This window comes from Neltuma alba, unplaced genomic scaffold (genome assembly GCF_004799145.2).
Source record: "Neltuma alba isolate B1F8T4 unplaced genomic scaffold, ASM479914v2 tig00011193_pilon, whole genome shotgun sequence".
Classification (NCBI taxonomy): Eukaryota; Viridiplantae; Streptophyta; class Magnoliopsida; order Fabales; family Fabaceae; genus Neltuma; species Neltuma alba.
The window spans coordinates 98,681-117,433 of NW_021635917.1; the positions used below are offsets into that span (position 1 = coordinate 98,681).

The following is an 18,753-nucleotide window of genomic DNA, read 5'->3' on the forward strand; positions in this document are numbered from 1 at the left end:
TTCTTAGTTTTTTTTTTCCTTCCTCATTTTCTTTCTATCTAAACATAACAGAAAAGATTCCTTTTGTTTTGATTGCTGATTGTCTAGTAAATTCCGTAGGAATCCAAGCACTTTTTTTTTTTTATCTTTGCTTTCCAGAATACACGACGAGAAGATAATAGGGAAAATTTCAGTGAAGGACCGCAGAAGACAATTTATATCAGTCAAGGACCAAAACTTTCTGAAATCTTACTGCAGGACTAAGGGACTTTGAAATTAAAATTTAGAGTGAGATTACAATAATACCCCTCCCTTTTTATTTTATTAAAAAATAAATATTTACCGGAGTTACTGTTCCGGCCACCGTAGGTCGGAGGTCCGGCCACTGGCGCTCAGGTGGTCGCCGGCGGGAGTCCGGCCACCGGTGGCCGGAACAGTAGCTCCGGCCGGACCTCCAGTGGCCGGAGTTTTTTTTGTTTAAAACAAAGTAGCCAAGGGAGGGTTTGAACCCATGACCCCTTGGCACACCAAAAGGCTTATAACCACCAAGCCAAGCAACCTATCCAATCATAAGATGCAAATAAAACTATATATAACAAAACAAACGCAACTTACAACAAAAATTAGGCAATTTACAAATAACATAATAGAAGTCATAACCCCAAATGCAAGTGTCTAAGTGCAAATAAACAAGTGAAATTTGAAGATTTACAATAAAAGTTTATGGATTTACAACCCAAATTTGGCAAACACAAGAGAATTCACAACCCAAAATGTAAGTGTTTGAGTGTAAGTGAACAAGTGAAATTCGACGATTTACAAGTAGAATTCAGCAATTTACAACAAAAATTAGGAAATTTACAAATAACATAATAGAAGTCATAATTCCAAATGCAAGTGTTTAAGTGCAAATGAGTAAGTGAAATTTAAAGATTTACAACAAAAGTTTATAGATTTGCAAGTGAAATTCGACAATTTACAACAAAAATTTACAAATTTACAAATAACATAATGGAACTCACAATCCCAAATACAAGTGTTTAAGTATAAATGAGCAAATGAAATTTGAAGATTTACAGCAAAAGTTTATAGATTTACAAGTGAAATTCGACAATTTCACTTGCTTATTTGCACTTAAACACTTGCATTTGGGGTTATGACTTCTATTGTGTTATTTGTAAATTGCCTAATTTTTGTTGTAAATTGCAGAATTCCACTTGTAAATCGTCAAATTTCACTTGTTCACTTACACTCAAACATTTACATTTTGGGTTGTAAATTCTCTTGCGTTTGCCAAATTTGGGTTGTAAATCCATAAACTTTTGTTGTAAATCTTCAAATTTTACTTGCTCATTTGCACTTAAACACTTGCATTTGAGGTTATGACTTCTATTATGTTATTTGTAAATTGTCTAATTTTTATTGTAAATTGCTGAATTCCACTTGTAAATCGTCGAATTTCACTTATTCACTTACACTCAAATACTTACATTTTGGGTTGTGAATTCTCTTGTGTTTATCAAATTTGGGTTGTAAATCTATAAACTTTTGTTGTAAATCTTCAAATTTCACTTGCTCATTTGCAGTTAAACACTTGCATTTGGGATTATGACTTCTATTGTGTTATTTGTAAATTGCCTAATTTTTATTGTAAATTGCGGAATTACACTTGTAAATCGTCGAATTTCACTTGTTCATTTACACTCAAATACTTACATTTTGGGTTGTAAATTTTCTTGCGTTTGCCAAATTTGGGTTGTAAATCCATAAACTTTTATTGTAAATCTTCAAATTTCACTTGCTCATTTGCACTTAGACACTTGCATTTGGGGTTATGACTTCTATTATGTTATTTGTAAATTGCCTAATTTTTGTTGTAAATTGCGGAATTCCACCTGTGAACCATCAAATTTCACTTGTTCACTTATATTTGGACAGTTGTGTTTGTTTTGTTATATATAGTTTTATTTGCATCTTATGATTGAATGGGTTGCTTAGCTTGGTGGTTACAAGCCTTTTGGTGTGCCAAGGGGTCATGAGTTCATTCCGGCCACCGGTGGCCGGACTCTCGCCAGCGACCACCGCTCCGACTTGCGGTGGCCGGAACAGTAACTCCGGTAAATATTTATTTTTCAATAAAATAAAAAGGGAGGGGTATTATTGTAATCTCATTCTAAATTTTAATTTTAATTTGGTCCCTTAGTCCTACAGTGAGATTTCAGAAAGTTTTAGTCTTTGACTGATATAAATTGTCTTCTGCAGTCCTTTATTGAAATTTTCCCAAGATAATATTTCAAAGGCGCCTTCCACCCAGGAAGGGAGGGGGGGAAGAAAAAAACCATTCAAAAGACTTTATTGACAATCAAGCTGGACCATTGACAATCAAGCTGGACCATGCTTCCTTCTAGAAGTCGTCTCCACTAGCAAGATCCTCCTCGACTTTCTCTGCGGCTTCGTCTGCAGCATGATCCTCCAAAGCATCAAATCCTTCTGCAAGTGCGAGTCCACCCAAAGCTCCAGCCACTGCGCCCACAGCCAATCCCGTCCCCATCCCACCAAACTTGCTCTTCTTCTCCTCCCGTACATACGCCGGCTGACTCCCCTGATCATAACTGTAATTCGGCTGTCCGTAGGCCATTGGGGGCTGCGACGGCGCATTGTATCCGCTGTATGGGTACCCAGCCGGTGGCGGCGCTGAATAGTATGGATCTTGCGGCGGTGCTCCGTAGTAATCACGCGATCCCGACGACGGTGGTACTCCGTAAGGGGGAGTGTAATACAAACCAGGCGCAGGGTAGCCTATTTCTCTGATCGAAACTCCCACGTCTACCTTACCTTGTGGCCTTCCCGACGGTCGCTTGAGGGTCAAGCTACGGGTGGCGCGATCGCCGATTCCGACCTCTTGAAGAACCTCGTCGAGCTTAAGCTTAGCCGAGCCAATGAGCGGCTTGGTGTCCTCCTCGGAGCCGGCGTGGACGACGTCGATGTAGAGAGTGAGGTCCTCAATGGGACCAGAAGGCAAAGGGATGCGGAGGGTTTCATCCCAATAGGCGTCGGTATCGCCAGATTCGTCGACCTTCGTGGAGCACTTGTTCTTGGGGTCAACCCAAACGACGGCGTACGGGCGATTGGGGCCGTGACGCCAGTTCACGTTCTTCAGGTTTTTGGCAGATTCGATCTTAACTTCTACCTCGTAGCGAGAACCCATCGATGTGGTTGGAGAAGAAGAAGTGTTTAATCACCAAGGAGTTAGGATGTGAAAAACCAGTCGGGTGATTCGGGATTTTATGGGCGAGTCATGAGTGATGAAGGTGAACGGCGGCATTGTTTGGCCCTGGTTTATTAAGATAATTACAGGATTAGGAATATTTCCTTGGTAACGGACCTAAACTCTTGAAGGTACCCAAAATTAAAGTTATATTTGGACTTCCATTCAAAATAGATTTTTAAATAAATTTACGTAAGTCGAGGTAAAATGCTTCTTACATATTTATCTTGTATTCTGTAAATTATATTTAAAAAATATTTATAAGCCAATCCAAACAAGTCTTAAAAAAGACTGAAGAAGGCCGTAAATCAAACCAATTTTAATTAAGTTGGATGAAAAAAACCAATTTTAATTAAAATATAGGATATTGTTTCTGATGTGGATGTAAACATGAAAAATAATTTAATTTAATTAAAATGTGTAGAAACATGGTCAAAAATTAAAATGTGCAGAAATATTTATATAACCCTAAAAAGAATAAATTTAAGTAGAAAATGAAATGTATTACTCCTCTGCTTCTTAATATAAAACTCATTTAATTAATTTGATTAAATTAACGAAATTAGGTAAGTTAGTTAATTATAAGAAAAGTGACAAATTTTTTCTAAAACACCATAATCATCTTTCTTAATACCCATTCTCCCTTTTCTACTTGATTATGGTTGAGAAATAATTTAAAGAAAATTGATAAATATGAGAAATAGGTCTTATATTTAAAACTAAAATTAACTCAAGAATTGAGTTATATATTAAGGACCAAAGGAGTACTTTATGAGTAAGTTGAATATTTCTAAAATATAATTCACTGCTATTTTTATTTGGCTAAAAGTAAAACAACGTTATTTCATACTTAACAAAAAAAAAACTTAAATTCAGTTTAATCAATCTGTTTAAATCAGACTAGTCAGATGACTGCTTGGTAGGTTTACAACTAACTGCCAACCATGGTGGCTTGACTGCTTGATATGTTTACAACTAACTGCCAACCCTGGTGGCTTTTAATCCTACGGCATGTTTTTCCCATCCTATTTTCTTTTTGACCTTTTTCTTCAATACCCTTTTGTTGTCTAATCTTCCAAAACCATGCACCCTAATTATCAGTCTTTTTTGTTTTTCATTTTCCCGTAAAATCCCCTATTTTAATTTATCATCGTTAAAATTAAGCGGAAGGATTTTGTCTATTAATTTAAAAAAAAAAAACAGAATTAAGCGGAGGGATTGTAAGTAAGGTAGGCAGTAGGCTGAAAGGGGGAAGTATCATCCAGGGAAGGGAATAAACCAGGAAAGCTGCGGCTTAAGTGATTGTTTATCGCCCTGGGCAGATCTAGAGTCCTTTCTTATTTTTATTTTTTTTTAAAGAGGTGTTTATAATAGTGTTTATTATTTATAGCAAGAAAATTTGGATACACTCTCCAATCTAGAGTCCTTTCTTATTTTTATTTTTTTTAAAGAGGTGTTTATAATAGTGTTTATTATTTATAGCAAGAAAATTTGGATACACTCTCCATTCCCTCTCATTTCATGAAAATCTTAATTTAATATCTTTATTATAGAAATAAATATACAACAATTGATTTTTTAAGTCTTGCTCTATTGCCAAAAGTTTGTCAAAAAATTTTATACTGTAGTATGTACACTTACTGGTTTTTTTTTATACACTAGAAAGTATTACATATAGACTTTGTAAATCATATTGAATTAGATTACAGTTTAATCAACTTTAAAATTTTTATTTAGCAATTATGTAGAAAATTAATATAACTCAGAGTATCCTAAAGCCACTTTGTAGTTGAAACTAATCTCAATCGGTTGTAAGCATTAAGGTTGAAGTCCTCATAATAAATACGTTTCTCAAAATTTGAATTTATATTGAGGTGAAACCGCTTTCTATCTAAACTAATAGCTTGTTTTTAGGAACTTCTTTTTGGGTAAAAAAAATTAATAGCATATAGTAGCCTTTTAGGGGACCTTTTTTTTTTTTTTTGCGGAAAAGTGGATTTAATTAAAACCAGATCTTCTCTAGATTTGCTGAATCTAAATTTAAGAAAAAAAGATGAAAATTAAAGCTCTGTCAAATTTAATTGCATATTACTCGTAGACGTATGGTGGTGGAGAAGTAGATTTAGAAATTAAAACCTGATCTTCTATATAGATTTGCTGAATCGTTTTTTTCCCCCAACATATAAATTTGCCGAATCTAAACGCAATAAACAATTAAATTTAAACCAACACATAATATAAACAAAGGACAATATTTAGATCAAGTTTTTTTATATTCATTATGTCAATTTCTCTAATTACACATGATTATGTGTACTATTTTTAAAATATTAATATTTAATAACATTTAATTATAAACTCATATAAAATAAATTAGAACACATGTCATGTGTGACTGAAGAACTTAGCATCATAGATATAAAAAATTTGACATAAATATTTTCCTAAAACAAAATAGTATAATTTAATTAAATATTTATTGCAAAATTTACAATATATTAACTTAATAATTAACACTGGCAAAAAAGAACTTAATAATTAACTTTGAGTGCAATGGTGTTAATTGTATACAGTAAAATTGGAATATTTTATAAATTATGAGCAATATTATTAAATTAAGTTTTTGTTGGCAAGAATAAATCAATAATCTAGAATAAATCGAAACAGTGTGAAAATTTGAGATGGAATAAATAAATAATCTAGAATAAATGTGCAACTAATTTACTAGCTACTATTCTATGCTCCAGGGAACGTGGAACTAGTAGGTCCCGTTCGTGCCAAGAAAAGAATGAGGGATTGCTGAATCTGAATGTAATAAACAATTAAATTTCAGCCAACACATAATATAAAATAACGAGATCAAATTTTTTTTTATTCGTTACGTCAATTTTTCCCGTGATCATGTGTACTGTTTTTAAAATATTAACATTAAATAGCATTTAATTATAAACCCACTTAAAATAAATTAGAATGTATAGCAATGTGTGACTGAAGAACTTAATATCATATATATAAAACTTTTTGACATAAGTGTTTTCCTAAAACAAAATATTATAATTTACTTGAATATTTATTGCAAAATTTATAATATATTAACTTAATAATTAACACTGGCAAAAGAGAACTTAATAATTAACTTTAAGCGTAATAGTGTTAATTCTATACAGTAAAATTGGAATATTTTATAAATTATGAGCAATATTATTAATTTAATTTTTTGTGGCAAGAATAAATAAATAATGTAGAATAAATCGAAACAGTGTGAAAATTTAAGATGGAATTAGTAAATGGCCTAGAATAAATTTGCATTTAATTTAGGAAAAATGACAGTAAAATACCATGTGAATTTCAAAAAGACAAATAAGACACCTGAATAAGCAAAATGACAAAGAAGGCATCAGGTACCAATCTGGAATTTTGATTTTTGACTTAAAGACTGAATTGCCTTTATTATGTTTGAAAACTGAGGAGATAGAGAAAGGTAGAAACCGCCTCCTCCCGGCGAAAGCAACCCCCCCACTCGACGAAAGAGAAACTGCCCCTACTTGGCGAAATCAATCCACCTACTCGGTGAAACTAATCCCTCCCCTCAGCGAAACCGAATCCCTCCCCTCAGCGAAACCGAATCCCCTACTCCATGAAACCAATCCCTCCACTCAACGAAACCGAACCCCCTACTTGACAAAACTAAATCCAAGCTCCTCCAGTCACCGAAAAAGGTTCTCTGATTTGCAAGGGGATTTGTATGTAAGGGGATTTGCAAACTATTTTCAGGAAATATAAAGCTGCCTGATTTTCAAGTATTATTAAATCATTTGCCCAGAATGTTACTACATGTATAATAAGATGTATAACTCCCGAAGTGAATTTGACCATTTCTTCGAGGGGTTTGACAACCTGTTTTGAGAGGCAGGGCACCTTTTCTCTACAAAAATATAATTCCATGCTAAATTTGACAAAACACATAGTGGGATTTACAACTTTCACAGTGAGTGTTACTACATTTTCAATGGGATTTGTAACCTTTTGTGAGGGGTTAGTCAATGTTTCTATCAAAAACAAAATAATTCCACGCTGAATTTTACAAAACACATAATGGGAATAACAACTTTCACAGTGAGATTTACTACTTCTTCAATGGGTTTTGTAACCTTTTGTGAGGGGGTGGGCAACTTTTCTGTCAAAAACAAAATAATTCCACGCTGAATTTTACAAAACACATAGTGGGAATAACAACTTTCACGGTGAGATTTACTACTTTTTCAATGGGTTTTGCAACCTTTTGTGAAGGGCTGGGCAACATTTTTGTCAAAAACAAAACAGTTCCACATTGAATTTTACAAAATACATATTGGGAATAACAACTTTCACAATGATATTTACTACTTCTTCAATGGGCTTTACAACCTTTTGTGAGGGGCGGGGTAAATTCTCTATAAAAAACAATATAATTTCACGCTAAATTTTACAAAACACATAGTGGTATTTACAACTTTCATAGTGAGAGTTACTACTTTGTGTAATGTAATGCACCATTCACGAAACAATATTTGCCAAAAACCAGCAGCCATATAACAGCAGATACATTACATATATTCAAATGACTACACCTGAAGTACAGCAAAGTAAACATTGAACCATTAACTTTCGTACTAACTACATGTGTAATGGAATGTACCATTCACGTAACAGTATTTACCAAAAGCCAGTAGCCATATGACAGCAGATACATTACATATATTCAAATGACTGCACTCTACTCTTGCAATGGTTACCAATTTCACCGATAGCACTTTACTCCTGCAACGGCGGCAATGTGATTTCGGAGAACCTTTTTCGGTGTCTGGAGGAGCTTGGATTTAGTTTCGCCAAGTGGGAGGATTGGTTTCTCCGAATAGGGGGATTCGGTTTCACTAGCTGGGTGGAGGGATTGGTTTCGCCGAGTGGAGGGATTCGGTTTCGCCAAGTGGGGGGATTGCTTTCACCGGGAGGAGGTGATTTCTCCCTTTCTCCATCTTCTCAGTTTTCAAACATAATAAGGGCAATTCGGTCATTAGGCCAAAACTCAAAATTCCAGATTGGTACCCAATGCCTTATTTGTCATTTTGCTTATTCAGGTGCCTTATTTGTTTTTTTTGAAATTCACATGGTATTTTACTGTCATTTTTCCTTTAATTTACTAGCTACCATTCTATGCTCAAGGGAGCGTGGGACACGTAGGGCGTGTTTATGCCAAATGAAAGAATGAGGGATTGGGCTTAGGGAAAATTTTGTTTAAGGACCACAGTACAGAATTAATTTTAAAGAGCCCTTAAAACTTTTTGAAACTTCACTGTAGGACCAAGAGGGCAAACTGATATTAATTTCACAAAGAAAATGACGCTATTGCCCCTCATAATACTTATCACAGAGTGACATGTAAATAGACTAATTTTAGTTGTAAATAAAGGTATGTATGTTGCAAATTGACTAGTCCCATTTGCAAATGGGCTCTCTCACACTTATTCACTCACAGACACCTTCAGGTGAAGGAGGTGACATGTAAACAGACTAATTCTAATTGTAAATAAATGTATGTATGTTGCAAATTGACTAGTCCCATTTGCAAATGGGCTCTCCCACACTTGTTCACTCATGGAGACCTTCTTCAGGTGAAGGAAGTGACATGTAAATGGACTAATTCCAGTTGTAAATAAATGTATGCATATTGCAAATTGTCTAGTCCCACTAGCAAATGGGCTGTCCCACACTTGTTCATTGAGACACATTCTTCAGGTGAAGGAGGTGACATATAAATGGACTAATTTCAGTTATAAATATATGTATGTATGTTGCAAATTGTCGAGTCTCACTTGCAAATGGACTCTCCCACGCTTTCACATGAGGGGCAATAGGGTCATTTTCTTTATGGAATTAATATCAGTTTGCCCTTTTGGTCCTGCAGTGAAATTTCAGAAATTTTTGGGGGCTTTTTTAAATTAATTCTGCACTGCGGTCTTTAAACGAAAATTTCCCTTGGGCTTAAATAATGTCACTATACACAGCCCTACATTGACGCGGAATGGACGCAGAGGGTACACGGCCGTCCTTATCTAATATCTTGATTCCTAGAAATGGCCATATTTGAACAATAAGAAACTAGGATTGGAGTGCAATATGCCCATTCCAAATTTACCACTTCTTCACCCCTAATTATACTTTCTTCCTTACGTTGCCTTTGAAATTTAGCATAATTATCAATCACCTCATACTAAATATAAGATCCCGTATTCATAATTTTTTAAAAAATTATTTAATTTAGTTATTTGCATCTAATATGTAGAGAATTTACGATACTTTTTCAAAAATATCACTACAATTTAATGATTAAAATTTAAGTGCAGAAATAAAATATTTCAATAAGAGCGATATTATAAGAAGAAAAATTTAATATATGATACAATCACTATAAAAAAATAGGAAATTAGTGATGAAATTGTTTCGTCAAGAATTTTCCGCAATTTTAGCAATTGAATTTAGTGACAAAAAATTTAACAAGGGATAGTGATGGAATTAAATTCTGTTATTAGATTAGCGTCCGATTAATGACGAAATTTTATTCTGTCTCTAAATTTCATTACTAATATGTTATTAATTTTGTTGTAAAAAGATCAGTGACACAAATTAGTGACAGAATTGTTCCGTTATGAATTTCAGGTGTTATTCCGTGACTAATCCATCACCAAAAAAATTACAATATAAAAATAATTTTTTTTAATATTTATTATTAAAATAAAAATATAACATATGATAATTTTTTAAAAAAAATCATATATCTAAAAAATAAAAATGTTATAAATAAAAATAAAAAATATAATATCCTTATTATTTTATTAAATATTTGAATAAAAATATTAATAATTAGTTATTTTTAATAAAATACAAAAATTAAATTGAAATAGATAATAACATGTTAAATTATATACTGTATATTAAATTGTATATGATATTTATTATATATATTTGTATTTGTCATCAGAAATGTTATATATATATTTTATTAAATATATATAATATTTAATATTTGACCAATAAGAAACTAGGATTAGTGTGCAATATTCCCAGTCCAAATCTACCACTTCATCACCCCTAATTATACTTTCTTCCGTACGTTGGCTTTGAAATTTAGCAGAATTATTGACCACCTCATACTAAATATAAGATCTTCTGATTCATAATTTTTTTGAAAAATTTATTTAATTTAGTTATTTTCATTTAATATGTAGAGAATTTATGACATTTTTTCAAAAAAATATCGCTACCATTTAATGATTAAAATTTAAGCGCAGAGATAAAATATTCCAATAAGAGAGATATTATAAGAAAGAAAATTTAATATATGATACAATCGCCCAAAAAAAAAAGATAGGAAATTAGAGACGAAATTATTCCATCGTGAATTTCCTATAATTTTAGCAACTAAATTTAGTGACAAAAAATTTAGCAGTGTATTAGTGAAGGAATAAAATTCTATCACTAAATTAGTGACTGATTAATGAAGAAACTTTATTCCTCTCACTACCAGGAAAAAGGCTTTTCATGGCGGTTAATAGTGGCTTTTCATGGTGGTTTTGAAGGCGAAATTGATAAAGGCGACGTTGAAAGGTAAAGAAAACACAGCGGTTAAATAAAAAACTGCCATGGAAAATTAGATTTCCACGACGGTTGCTTAATACACCGCCGTGGAAAGTTTACTTTCCATGGCGGTTTTTTGTATAACCGCCGTGGAAAAGTTTTTTAACGGCGGTTATCTATATAATCGCCGCTAAAATATCTTTTTTTTTTAAATTCTGCTTGATTTTCATTTTTACTACTCTGCAGTTTACAGTTCCAAATAAATGTAGGCAGTGCAGAATATGCAGAACAAGATCAATTAGCTAGTTAATATATATACAGCATTGAAATTTCTTTTACACCAACCAATAGAACTAAGGGGTTAAGACCAAAGAACACGTATAGGCTAGGACCAGCAATTCTGAAAAAGAAGTAACTACTTCTCTATACAATAGAAATCATAAACATGTATAAGAGGGAAACCAAGAGAAAACATCTAACAATGAATTTTTTGAGAAATGACCTAACTATTTAAAAGCTAAGTTTCAATATTTTGTACTAATGTTGTTGACAAAGTGTCCTCATCAAGTTGATGTCATCCATAAGATATGGCGCAGTATTTTGAAATACCTGTTAATAAAAAATAACATAGTAAACTTTAAAAAATGTGAAATGAATTGAAGAACGTCATGCAACGTAACTCATCTTTACCTCGTCTAATTTCTCAGTCGTTCCTGTCTCAATGATGTCATTCATGTAGCGGATGACATAATATCCACATTCAACATGTCCTTGTTGACAACGGTACTAACAAAATGAAATATAAAATTGAATATTAGACATTATTGATTATAAACACTTTAATTCATCTAAAAATGTTTAAAAGTTAGTTCAAAACAACATATACCTTTGGAATTATCCATGTTAGTAGTTATCTATTTTGTTTAATCGCCATAACGTTAAAACCATGAAAAGCCCTATCAACAGTATAAAAGAAAATGATATTAAAGCATGTTTTTATAAACTTCACAAGTAATAAATATATAAACATAAACTAACGTGTCGATGACATCTTTGGTTTCTTCGGATGGACTTCCACAGAGTGAATCGAACCAGTAAACTTTGTTATCAAAAGGGGCACAAACAATTAGAGTCCAATGATAACTGCAAAAGACAAACCATATTAATTATAATCCGACACATACAACTTGTGTATCTCAAATACAATAATACACTTACCCTTTCACGTAAGGTACAAAATATATTGGCTTTCTGGTCTGAGTCATTCTGGTCATCATGTAGATTGACCTTGCTCCCGCAATATTGAACTCTTTGTGCACCCTTTGAGGACACATAAAACCATATGTTCCTTCAAGTCCTCCGTTTCGACATATTTGATTAAAGTGCCTGTTGTTCAAATAAGAAACATTAGGACATGCATACATATAACATGAAATAAGAAAATGATATTGTAACTTACAAAATAGCGAGCTATATAAAGACTATATCAAGCTCCTCAAAGTTGAGGAACTGAACGAGGTCCCTCTTGTCAACAGTGAAGTCGTATGTTATATCTGAACCCACAATCCCCAACAGCATCTTGAAAGTAACAGGCTTATCCATGTTTGGCACTATGGAATGAAGAACCTCCAAACTAGAATACATAAGCGCAACATCACCAGGAAGAGGCAAGAGTATAGGATCTGATGATGCGCTCGTTATGGCCTTCTTCACTGCCGCCTTCTTCACTATTGGCTTTGCAATAAGTCTCTTTGGCCACAAAATGAAATGTCCTTTAACTTGGGCCAAGAGTCCAACCTCATCAGTAGGATTGGGCACTGGTGTACCCCCTGACCACGAACAATTCTCTCCATTGTCACCCTTGCTTGATCGCTCGGAATTTTGTTGTCGTGAATTGTTGTGCCCATGAATGCTCGACCACTAGCAACATGAACAGGTGAATTTTCATAATCCACATAGAGAGTACACAGCATCCCATTGTCTTCGACAGGGTCAGGGCTAGGGTTAGGGTCGACACTGTCAGTTGCTGTGTCTGATTATTACTGCCTTCCCGCTTTTTATCATAGGTGAACCCTGAAACATAATATGAAATCAGTTAAGGAACATTAAATAAGTTTAAATGGATCAAATGAACCTTTAGAAGATTTGAAAAGATGTGTGATTATTACCTGGGAAGGTTCAGATACTCGGGGCATCTGGAATCTGCTCGTGTCCATCATCATCAGAGTCTGTTGAAACTTGGCATTGAATTCGTCACGTATCTTTTGCATCTCTGCCATTTGTTATTGACTTAGTTCAGCTCGAACTCTCTCTGCTTCTTCCTGTAGTCGTTGGTCGAGCTCCTCTTTAGATACCATGTTAGCATAGGATGATCTTGTGCTTCTTCGTGAAGCAGAGCCAAAAAATTCTTTAATACCAATCCCTTTAGGGGTCCCTCTGACTCTGCCAGGATAGTCAGCCTTTCTAATAGCAGTGGCCAAGATATCCATCTGTCCTTGAGAGATGAATATACCTTGGGATAATTGCTCCTCAAGTGTATCCTGTAACATTAAAGCAACAAATTCAATTTAAGATAATTGAAAAAAGCAATTAATGAAGCATAATTCTTAAATATTATTTACAATCCTCTCAGCAACAGCAGTAGACTGTGGAGTAATGTATTGATCCTTTTTAATCCTCGCCGCCTTCCATTTTTCTTGGCGAGAAGGACGATCAATGGGTGGAATGTAGCCAGTAGGATCTGAAGCAATAGCCATCTGTGCATTCTTCATCCGTTCCTCCATCATACTTCTTTCCAACCCATTATACCCTGCACGAGACATGGTATGTGGGTATACATTCTGCTCAGATATTTGTTTATTCTTCTGACTCAATGCCTATGACAATGAAACAAATTCGACAAAGTTAGTTTAGCTAAATAAAATATGACCTGATTAAAAACTAAGTTTGAAGAAACCAAACCTAAAATGCAGGGTCTTCACATTGCTTCACAAAACTCTCCCATGCCTCGTCACTAATAAATGAATATCGTTCCTTAGGATGCTCACCCTTTCTTTTTCCACGAATATAGTGTTTTGTAAGCGTGGCCTTAAAATCCCTCCACCGTTCATCAAGTTGCTTAAACAGACAGTCTCTCATTTGCTCAGTGGCAGGAATATCAAATGTCAGCTGTAATATAATAATAGCACAGAGTTATAAAGTAAATAAGCAATTATAATTGAAACAAGTAGAGAAAATAATTCACAATATACCAATATATCCTCCCAAATGTTTTGCTTCAAATCTTTGTCCACATTCTTTCAGCTAGGAATGTCAATGCCAATCTTACTGCATGCGACATAACCCACATAACTAGTCAATTGAGGCCCAGTCTTTCCTATAGGCTTCAAATCATCATGAAACTCCACTGTAATCCTCATAGGCTGTGTGGTCTCATCAAGTAAAGCTAAATGCCTCATACGGGTTGGCCCTCTACCCTTTCTCCGGCTAGTAAAAGAGATGTCGTCACCAGAACCCTATTGACCGGATCTGTCCATTTCCTGTTTAAAGAACAACGAATTAATAAATGTAAGAATAAGAAATATTAAGTTAGTATAAAACATTATTAAGTATATTTAGCAAAAAAACATCAAATAATTCATTTAAGCCTTACAACGATTATCCTCTCAAATTCCTTCACAATGATCATCTCTAACAGCATAGTCATCATCTACCAAATCTAATTCAACTGTTTTAGGTTGAGTAGTTGTGAAAGGCGGGGTTTCATCAAGATTAAGCTCTAAGTCACCATCATCTCCACCAACTCCTTGCCTTTTACCTTGAAGCACGATGGACAATTTCTTTTTTGCTAGATCAGGAACGAAGAACACTTGTTTTTCTTGACTTGCCACAATAAATGGCTCGTCTCCATATCCCAACCTCTCAAGATCGACCGAAACAAATCCAAATTCTTCATCCACTTGCATAGCATTACTATTAACCCACTTACATTTGAAGACGAGAACTTTAAACATGGTATAACTAACCTCCCATATCTCTTCTATTATTCCATAATAGGACATTGCCGCCAATATTGGGTTTTGTCTTTAGAACTAGCAAAATGCATAGCTTCCGCTACTACCATCACCCCACTATTCTGCATGGTACTCTTATTGTCATGGGTTTTTGTGTAAAAAGAATAACCATTTATATCATATCCACCCAACACGAAACCTCAAAAAAAGGCCCTACAGCTACCCTCTGTATTGTCTTATAAGGATTGCCATCATTTAACACTTCTCATTTGAACCACTCTACAAATGACTTATTATGTTCATTAGCTAGTTGCATATCGTTCTTTCTTGGATTTAAGTTCTTCAGCATATTCTTGTGAGCATTCAAGTAAGGCAAAACTTCATCCGTGTTGTTTAAAATGTATAGATGTGTCTGCATTACAACTTCTCTTGACATAGACCTCACTATGACACCCCGTGTTCCCTTGCTTCTTCTCCCCTGATCATGTCGAGATTGAGGAAGACCAACTGCCTTTACCCTATCAAGATATGCGTTACAAAACTCAACTACCTCCTCAGCTACATATCTCTCAACAATTGATGCCTCAGGCCGATAAGGATTCTTAGAGTACCCTTTTAGGATTTTCATGTATCTCTCAAAAGGGTACATCCATCTTAAACACACAGGGCCACAAAGTCTTATCTCTCGCACAAGATGAGCTATCAAGTGGACCATAATATCAAAAAATGATGGAGGAAAATACATTTCCAATTGAGAGAGGATCACATAACCTTCATTTTCTAATTCATCCAACTCAGCAGGATCAATGACTTTGCTGCAAATGGCACTAAAAACATACAAAGTCTTGTAATAGTATTTCCACATTGGTTTTCATAATGCCTCTTATAGCAAGTGGAAGTAATTGTTGCATCAACACATGACAATCATGAGACTTCATTCCCGTTAGCTTCAAATCTTGCATTGAAATAAGTTTGCTTAAAGTAGAAGAATAACCTTGTGGCACCTTAATACTATTGACAAAACCACAGAAACTTCTTTTCTCTTCTTTTGATAATGTGTGCGCAGCTGGATGTAAATAAGCCCTCTTACCATCTCTTTCTTGTAGGTGGAGGACATTTCTTATTCCAATTTCGACCAAGTCTCGTCTTATATTAATTCCATCTTTAGTCTTTCCACTTATATGCAAAAGTGTACCAACAAGGCTCTCACACATATTCTTCTCCACATACATCACATCTAGACTATGCCTCACATCAAGACTTTGCCAATATGGAAGATCAAAAGAGATAGATCTTTTTTTCTATATATTCCTCTCACCGACAATCTTCTTCTTCTTCTTACTGAAGACCACATTAATTCCCTCCACCTGTTGATAAACTTATTCTCCAGTTAATGGTCTTGGAGCCATTTCATATTCTTGTGAGCCATTAAATGCCTTTTTCAATCTACGGTAAGGGTAATACTGACTAAGAAACCTTCTGTGACCAAGGTATACTGTCTTCCTGCCATGTTTAAGTTGCATATAGTGGGTGCCTTCTTCGCATATTGGGCATGCTTTATGCCCCTTAACACTGTATCCTGACAAATTTTCATATGCTGGAAAGTCATTTATCATGGTGAAGATCATGGCACGTAAATTGAAGGTCTCTTGTTTATATGCATCAAACACATCAACACCTTCCTCCCATAATTTCTTCAGATCCTCAATCAAAGGTGCCAAATACACATCGATATCGTTTCCCGATTTTTTTGGCCCCGAGATCATCAAAGATAGCATGATATACTTTCTTTTCATACATAACCAAGGAGGCAAGTTGTAAATTATGAGGAGCACTGGCCAAGCACTGTGTGTGCTACTAAGATTACCATATGGGTTAATTCCGTTTGTACAAAGCCCTAACTGAAGGTTTCTTGGCTCGCCACCAAATTGAGGAAATTTTTGATCTATTGTTTTCCATTGAGGAGAATCTGCCGGGTGACGAAGCTTTCCATCACATATTTTCTCATCGAAATTCCATCTCAAGTTCTTTGCATCTGTGGCATTAGCAAATAGATGCTTAAATCGTGGTATTATTGGAAGATACCACAAAACCTTCAAAGGAGAACCTTTGGTCATCATCTTTCTTCATTTTGTATCTTGAAGTCCCATATTTAGGGCACTTATTCAACCCTTCATAATCATTTCTGAATAATATGCAGTCATTAGGACACGTATGTATCTTCTCATATTCCAAACCCATCGGACACAAAATCTTTTTTGCCTTATACATTCGTTTCGGAAGTGAATTCCCTTTGGGAAGAATATCACTCAGCAATTCAAGCAATTCCATAAAACTAGCATTGGTCCAACCATTTCTTGCCTTCAAATTCATCAGTTTCAATACGGTTGTTAACCTTGTGTAATCATCTTTGCACCCTGGGTATAAAGGCGTCTCTGCATCAAAGTTTCAAAGGTGGGAGAGAACTGTGTAGAGGATTCAGACCTTATATCACGAAACATATCCAAAATTCTATCACCAAAGTCTTCATTCACAACCTTCTCATTTGCAGAAAATGTAGTCTTTCTAATTTCTCCATGCCATATCCAATTTGTATACCTCAAATTTATCCTATCACAGATAAGATGCTCTTTTATCTCAAAAATACTCCGTCGACTATTGTTTAAACATTTGACACAAGGACAATAGTACAATCCATCTCTTTTACTAGGGGCATTTCTCTGAGCAAACTCAAGAAACCTTTTAACCCCATCCTCATATTCCTTGCTAATTCTCTTAGCTTTCATCCAACTACGATCCATTGTTCTATAGAGTCAATGAATATAGTTGTCAAGCTCAATTCTAATTCCTTAATTCAAATATTGAAATAATAAAATCATTAAATGTTAGTCAATAAATTAAAATTGACTAACACTTAATTACAAATTAAAGGGAATGTCTCTTTTTTAAAAATAAAAAATTTGACAAAATTTTCCCTTAACAACTATGTACAAATTAAACACCAAATTAGAAAAAGAAAACTCAAAATTTTTAATCAACATGAATCCAAAAATATAACAAATAAAACAAAAGTAAAAATAACATATTTCAATGGTGAAATAGTTAAACAAAAATTATTTTAATAAAAAAATATTGTTCACAACATATTTCAACATGATAAATTTGAAAAAATATAACAAATGTGAAGAAATATAACAAATAAAACAAAAAAATTAATTTCAAACGAATTCAATTAATAAAGATTTTTAAAGCTAAAACTTCTGAATCCAAAATGGGAACATAAATGATATCCATTTGCAGTGAAATTTTAAACAACACTTTACTATCAATCAAAGTTCATAACGGAAGAAAAACAAAAAATAACAAACAGATTATTTATTACTAAATTCTTATATTTATTACAAAAAAATACCAAAAATTCAAAATAAATATCAAAAAATTATAAAAAAAATTAAAAACTTCACAACTAATCAACTTCAGACATTTAAACATGTTTCTAATACGGTATATAAGAAGGAATTAAGGTTTTCTCACATCAAATGCCCACCAATCAACGGTTCAACCACATAAAAAAAACACAAAATGAACAATACAAGCCAACCACAATGTAAAAATAACAAATCCATTTCAAATACAACAGATTTTCATGACGAAAACATTCAACAAACCAAGAAAAATTGAAAAGAATGAAAGAAGAGGATACTCACAGAGTAGAGATGATTCAAATGTGAAATGAGGAGTATTCGAACAGCGGCGGACGGCGGCAAGACACCACAAGCTCAATGGAGGAGTTTAAACGGTGGGAGTGGGGGGGGGGAATGGCCGGTAATGGAAGTTTTTTGGTGGTGGGACAGAGGGGGACCACGGCGCACTACTGAT

At 34.2% G+C, this 18,753-nt stretch overlaps 1 protein-coding gene across 1 annotated transcript; it reads right to left on the bottom strand.

Moving 5' to 3' along the window:
- Positions 1–2,356: 2,356 nt before the first annotated feature.
- LOC114762097 (protein SRC2-like) lies at positions 2,357–3,289 on the bottom strand. Its single transcript, XM_028951558.1, has one exon. The coding sequence runs from the start codon at positions 3,185–3,187 to the stop codon at positions 2,384–2,386; it is 804 nt and encodes a 267-aa protein (XP_028807391.1). The 5' UTR covers positions 3,188–3,289; the 3' UTR covers positions 2,357–2,383.
- Positions 3,290–18,753: the final 15,464 nt, after the last annotated feature.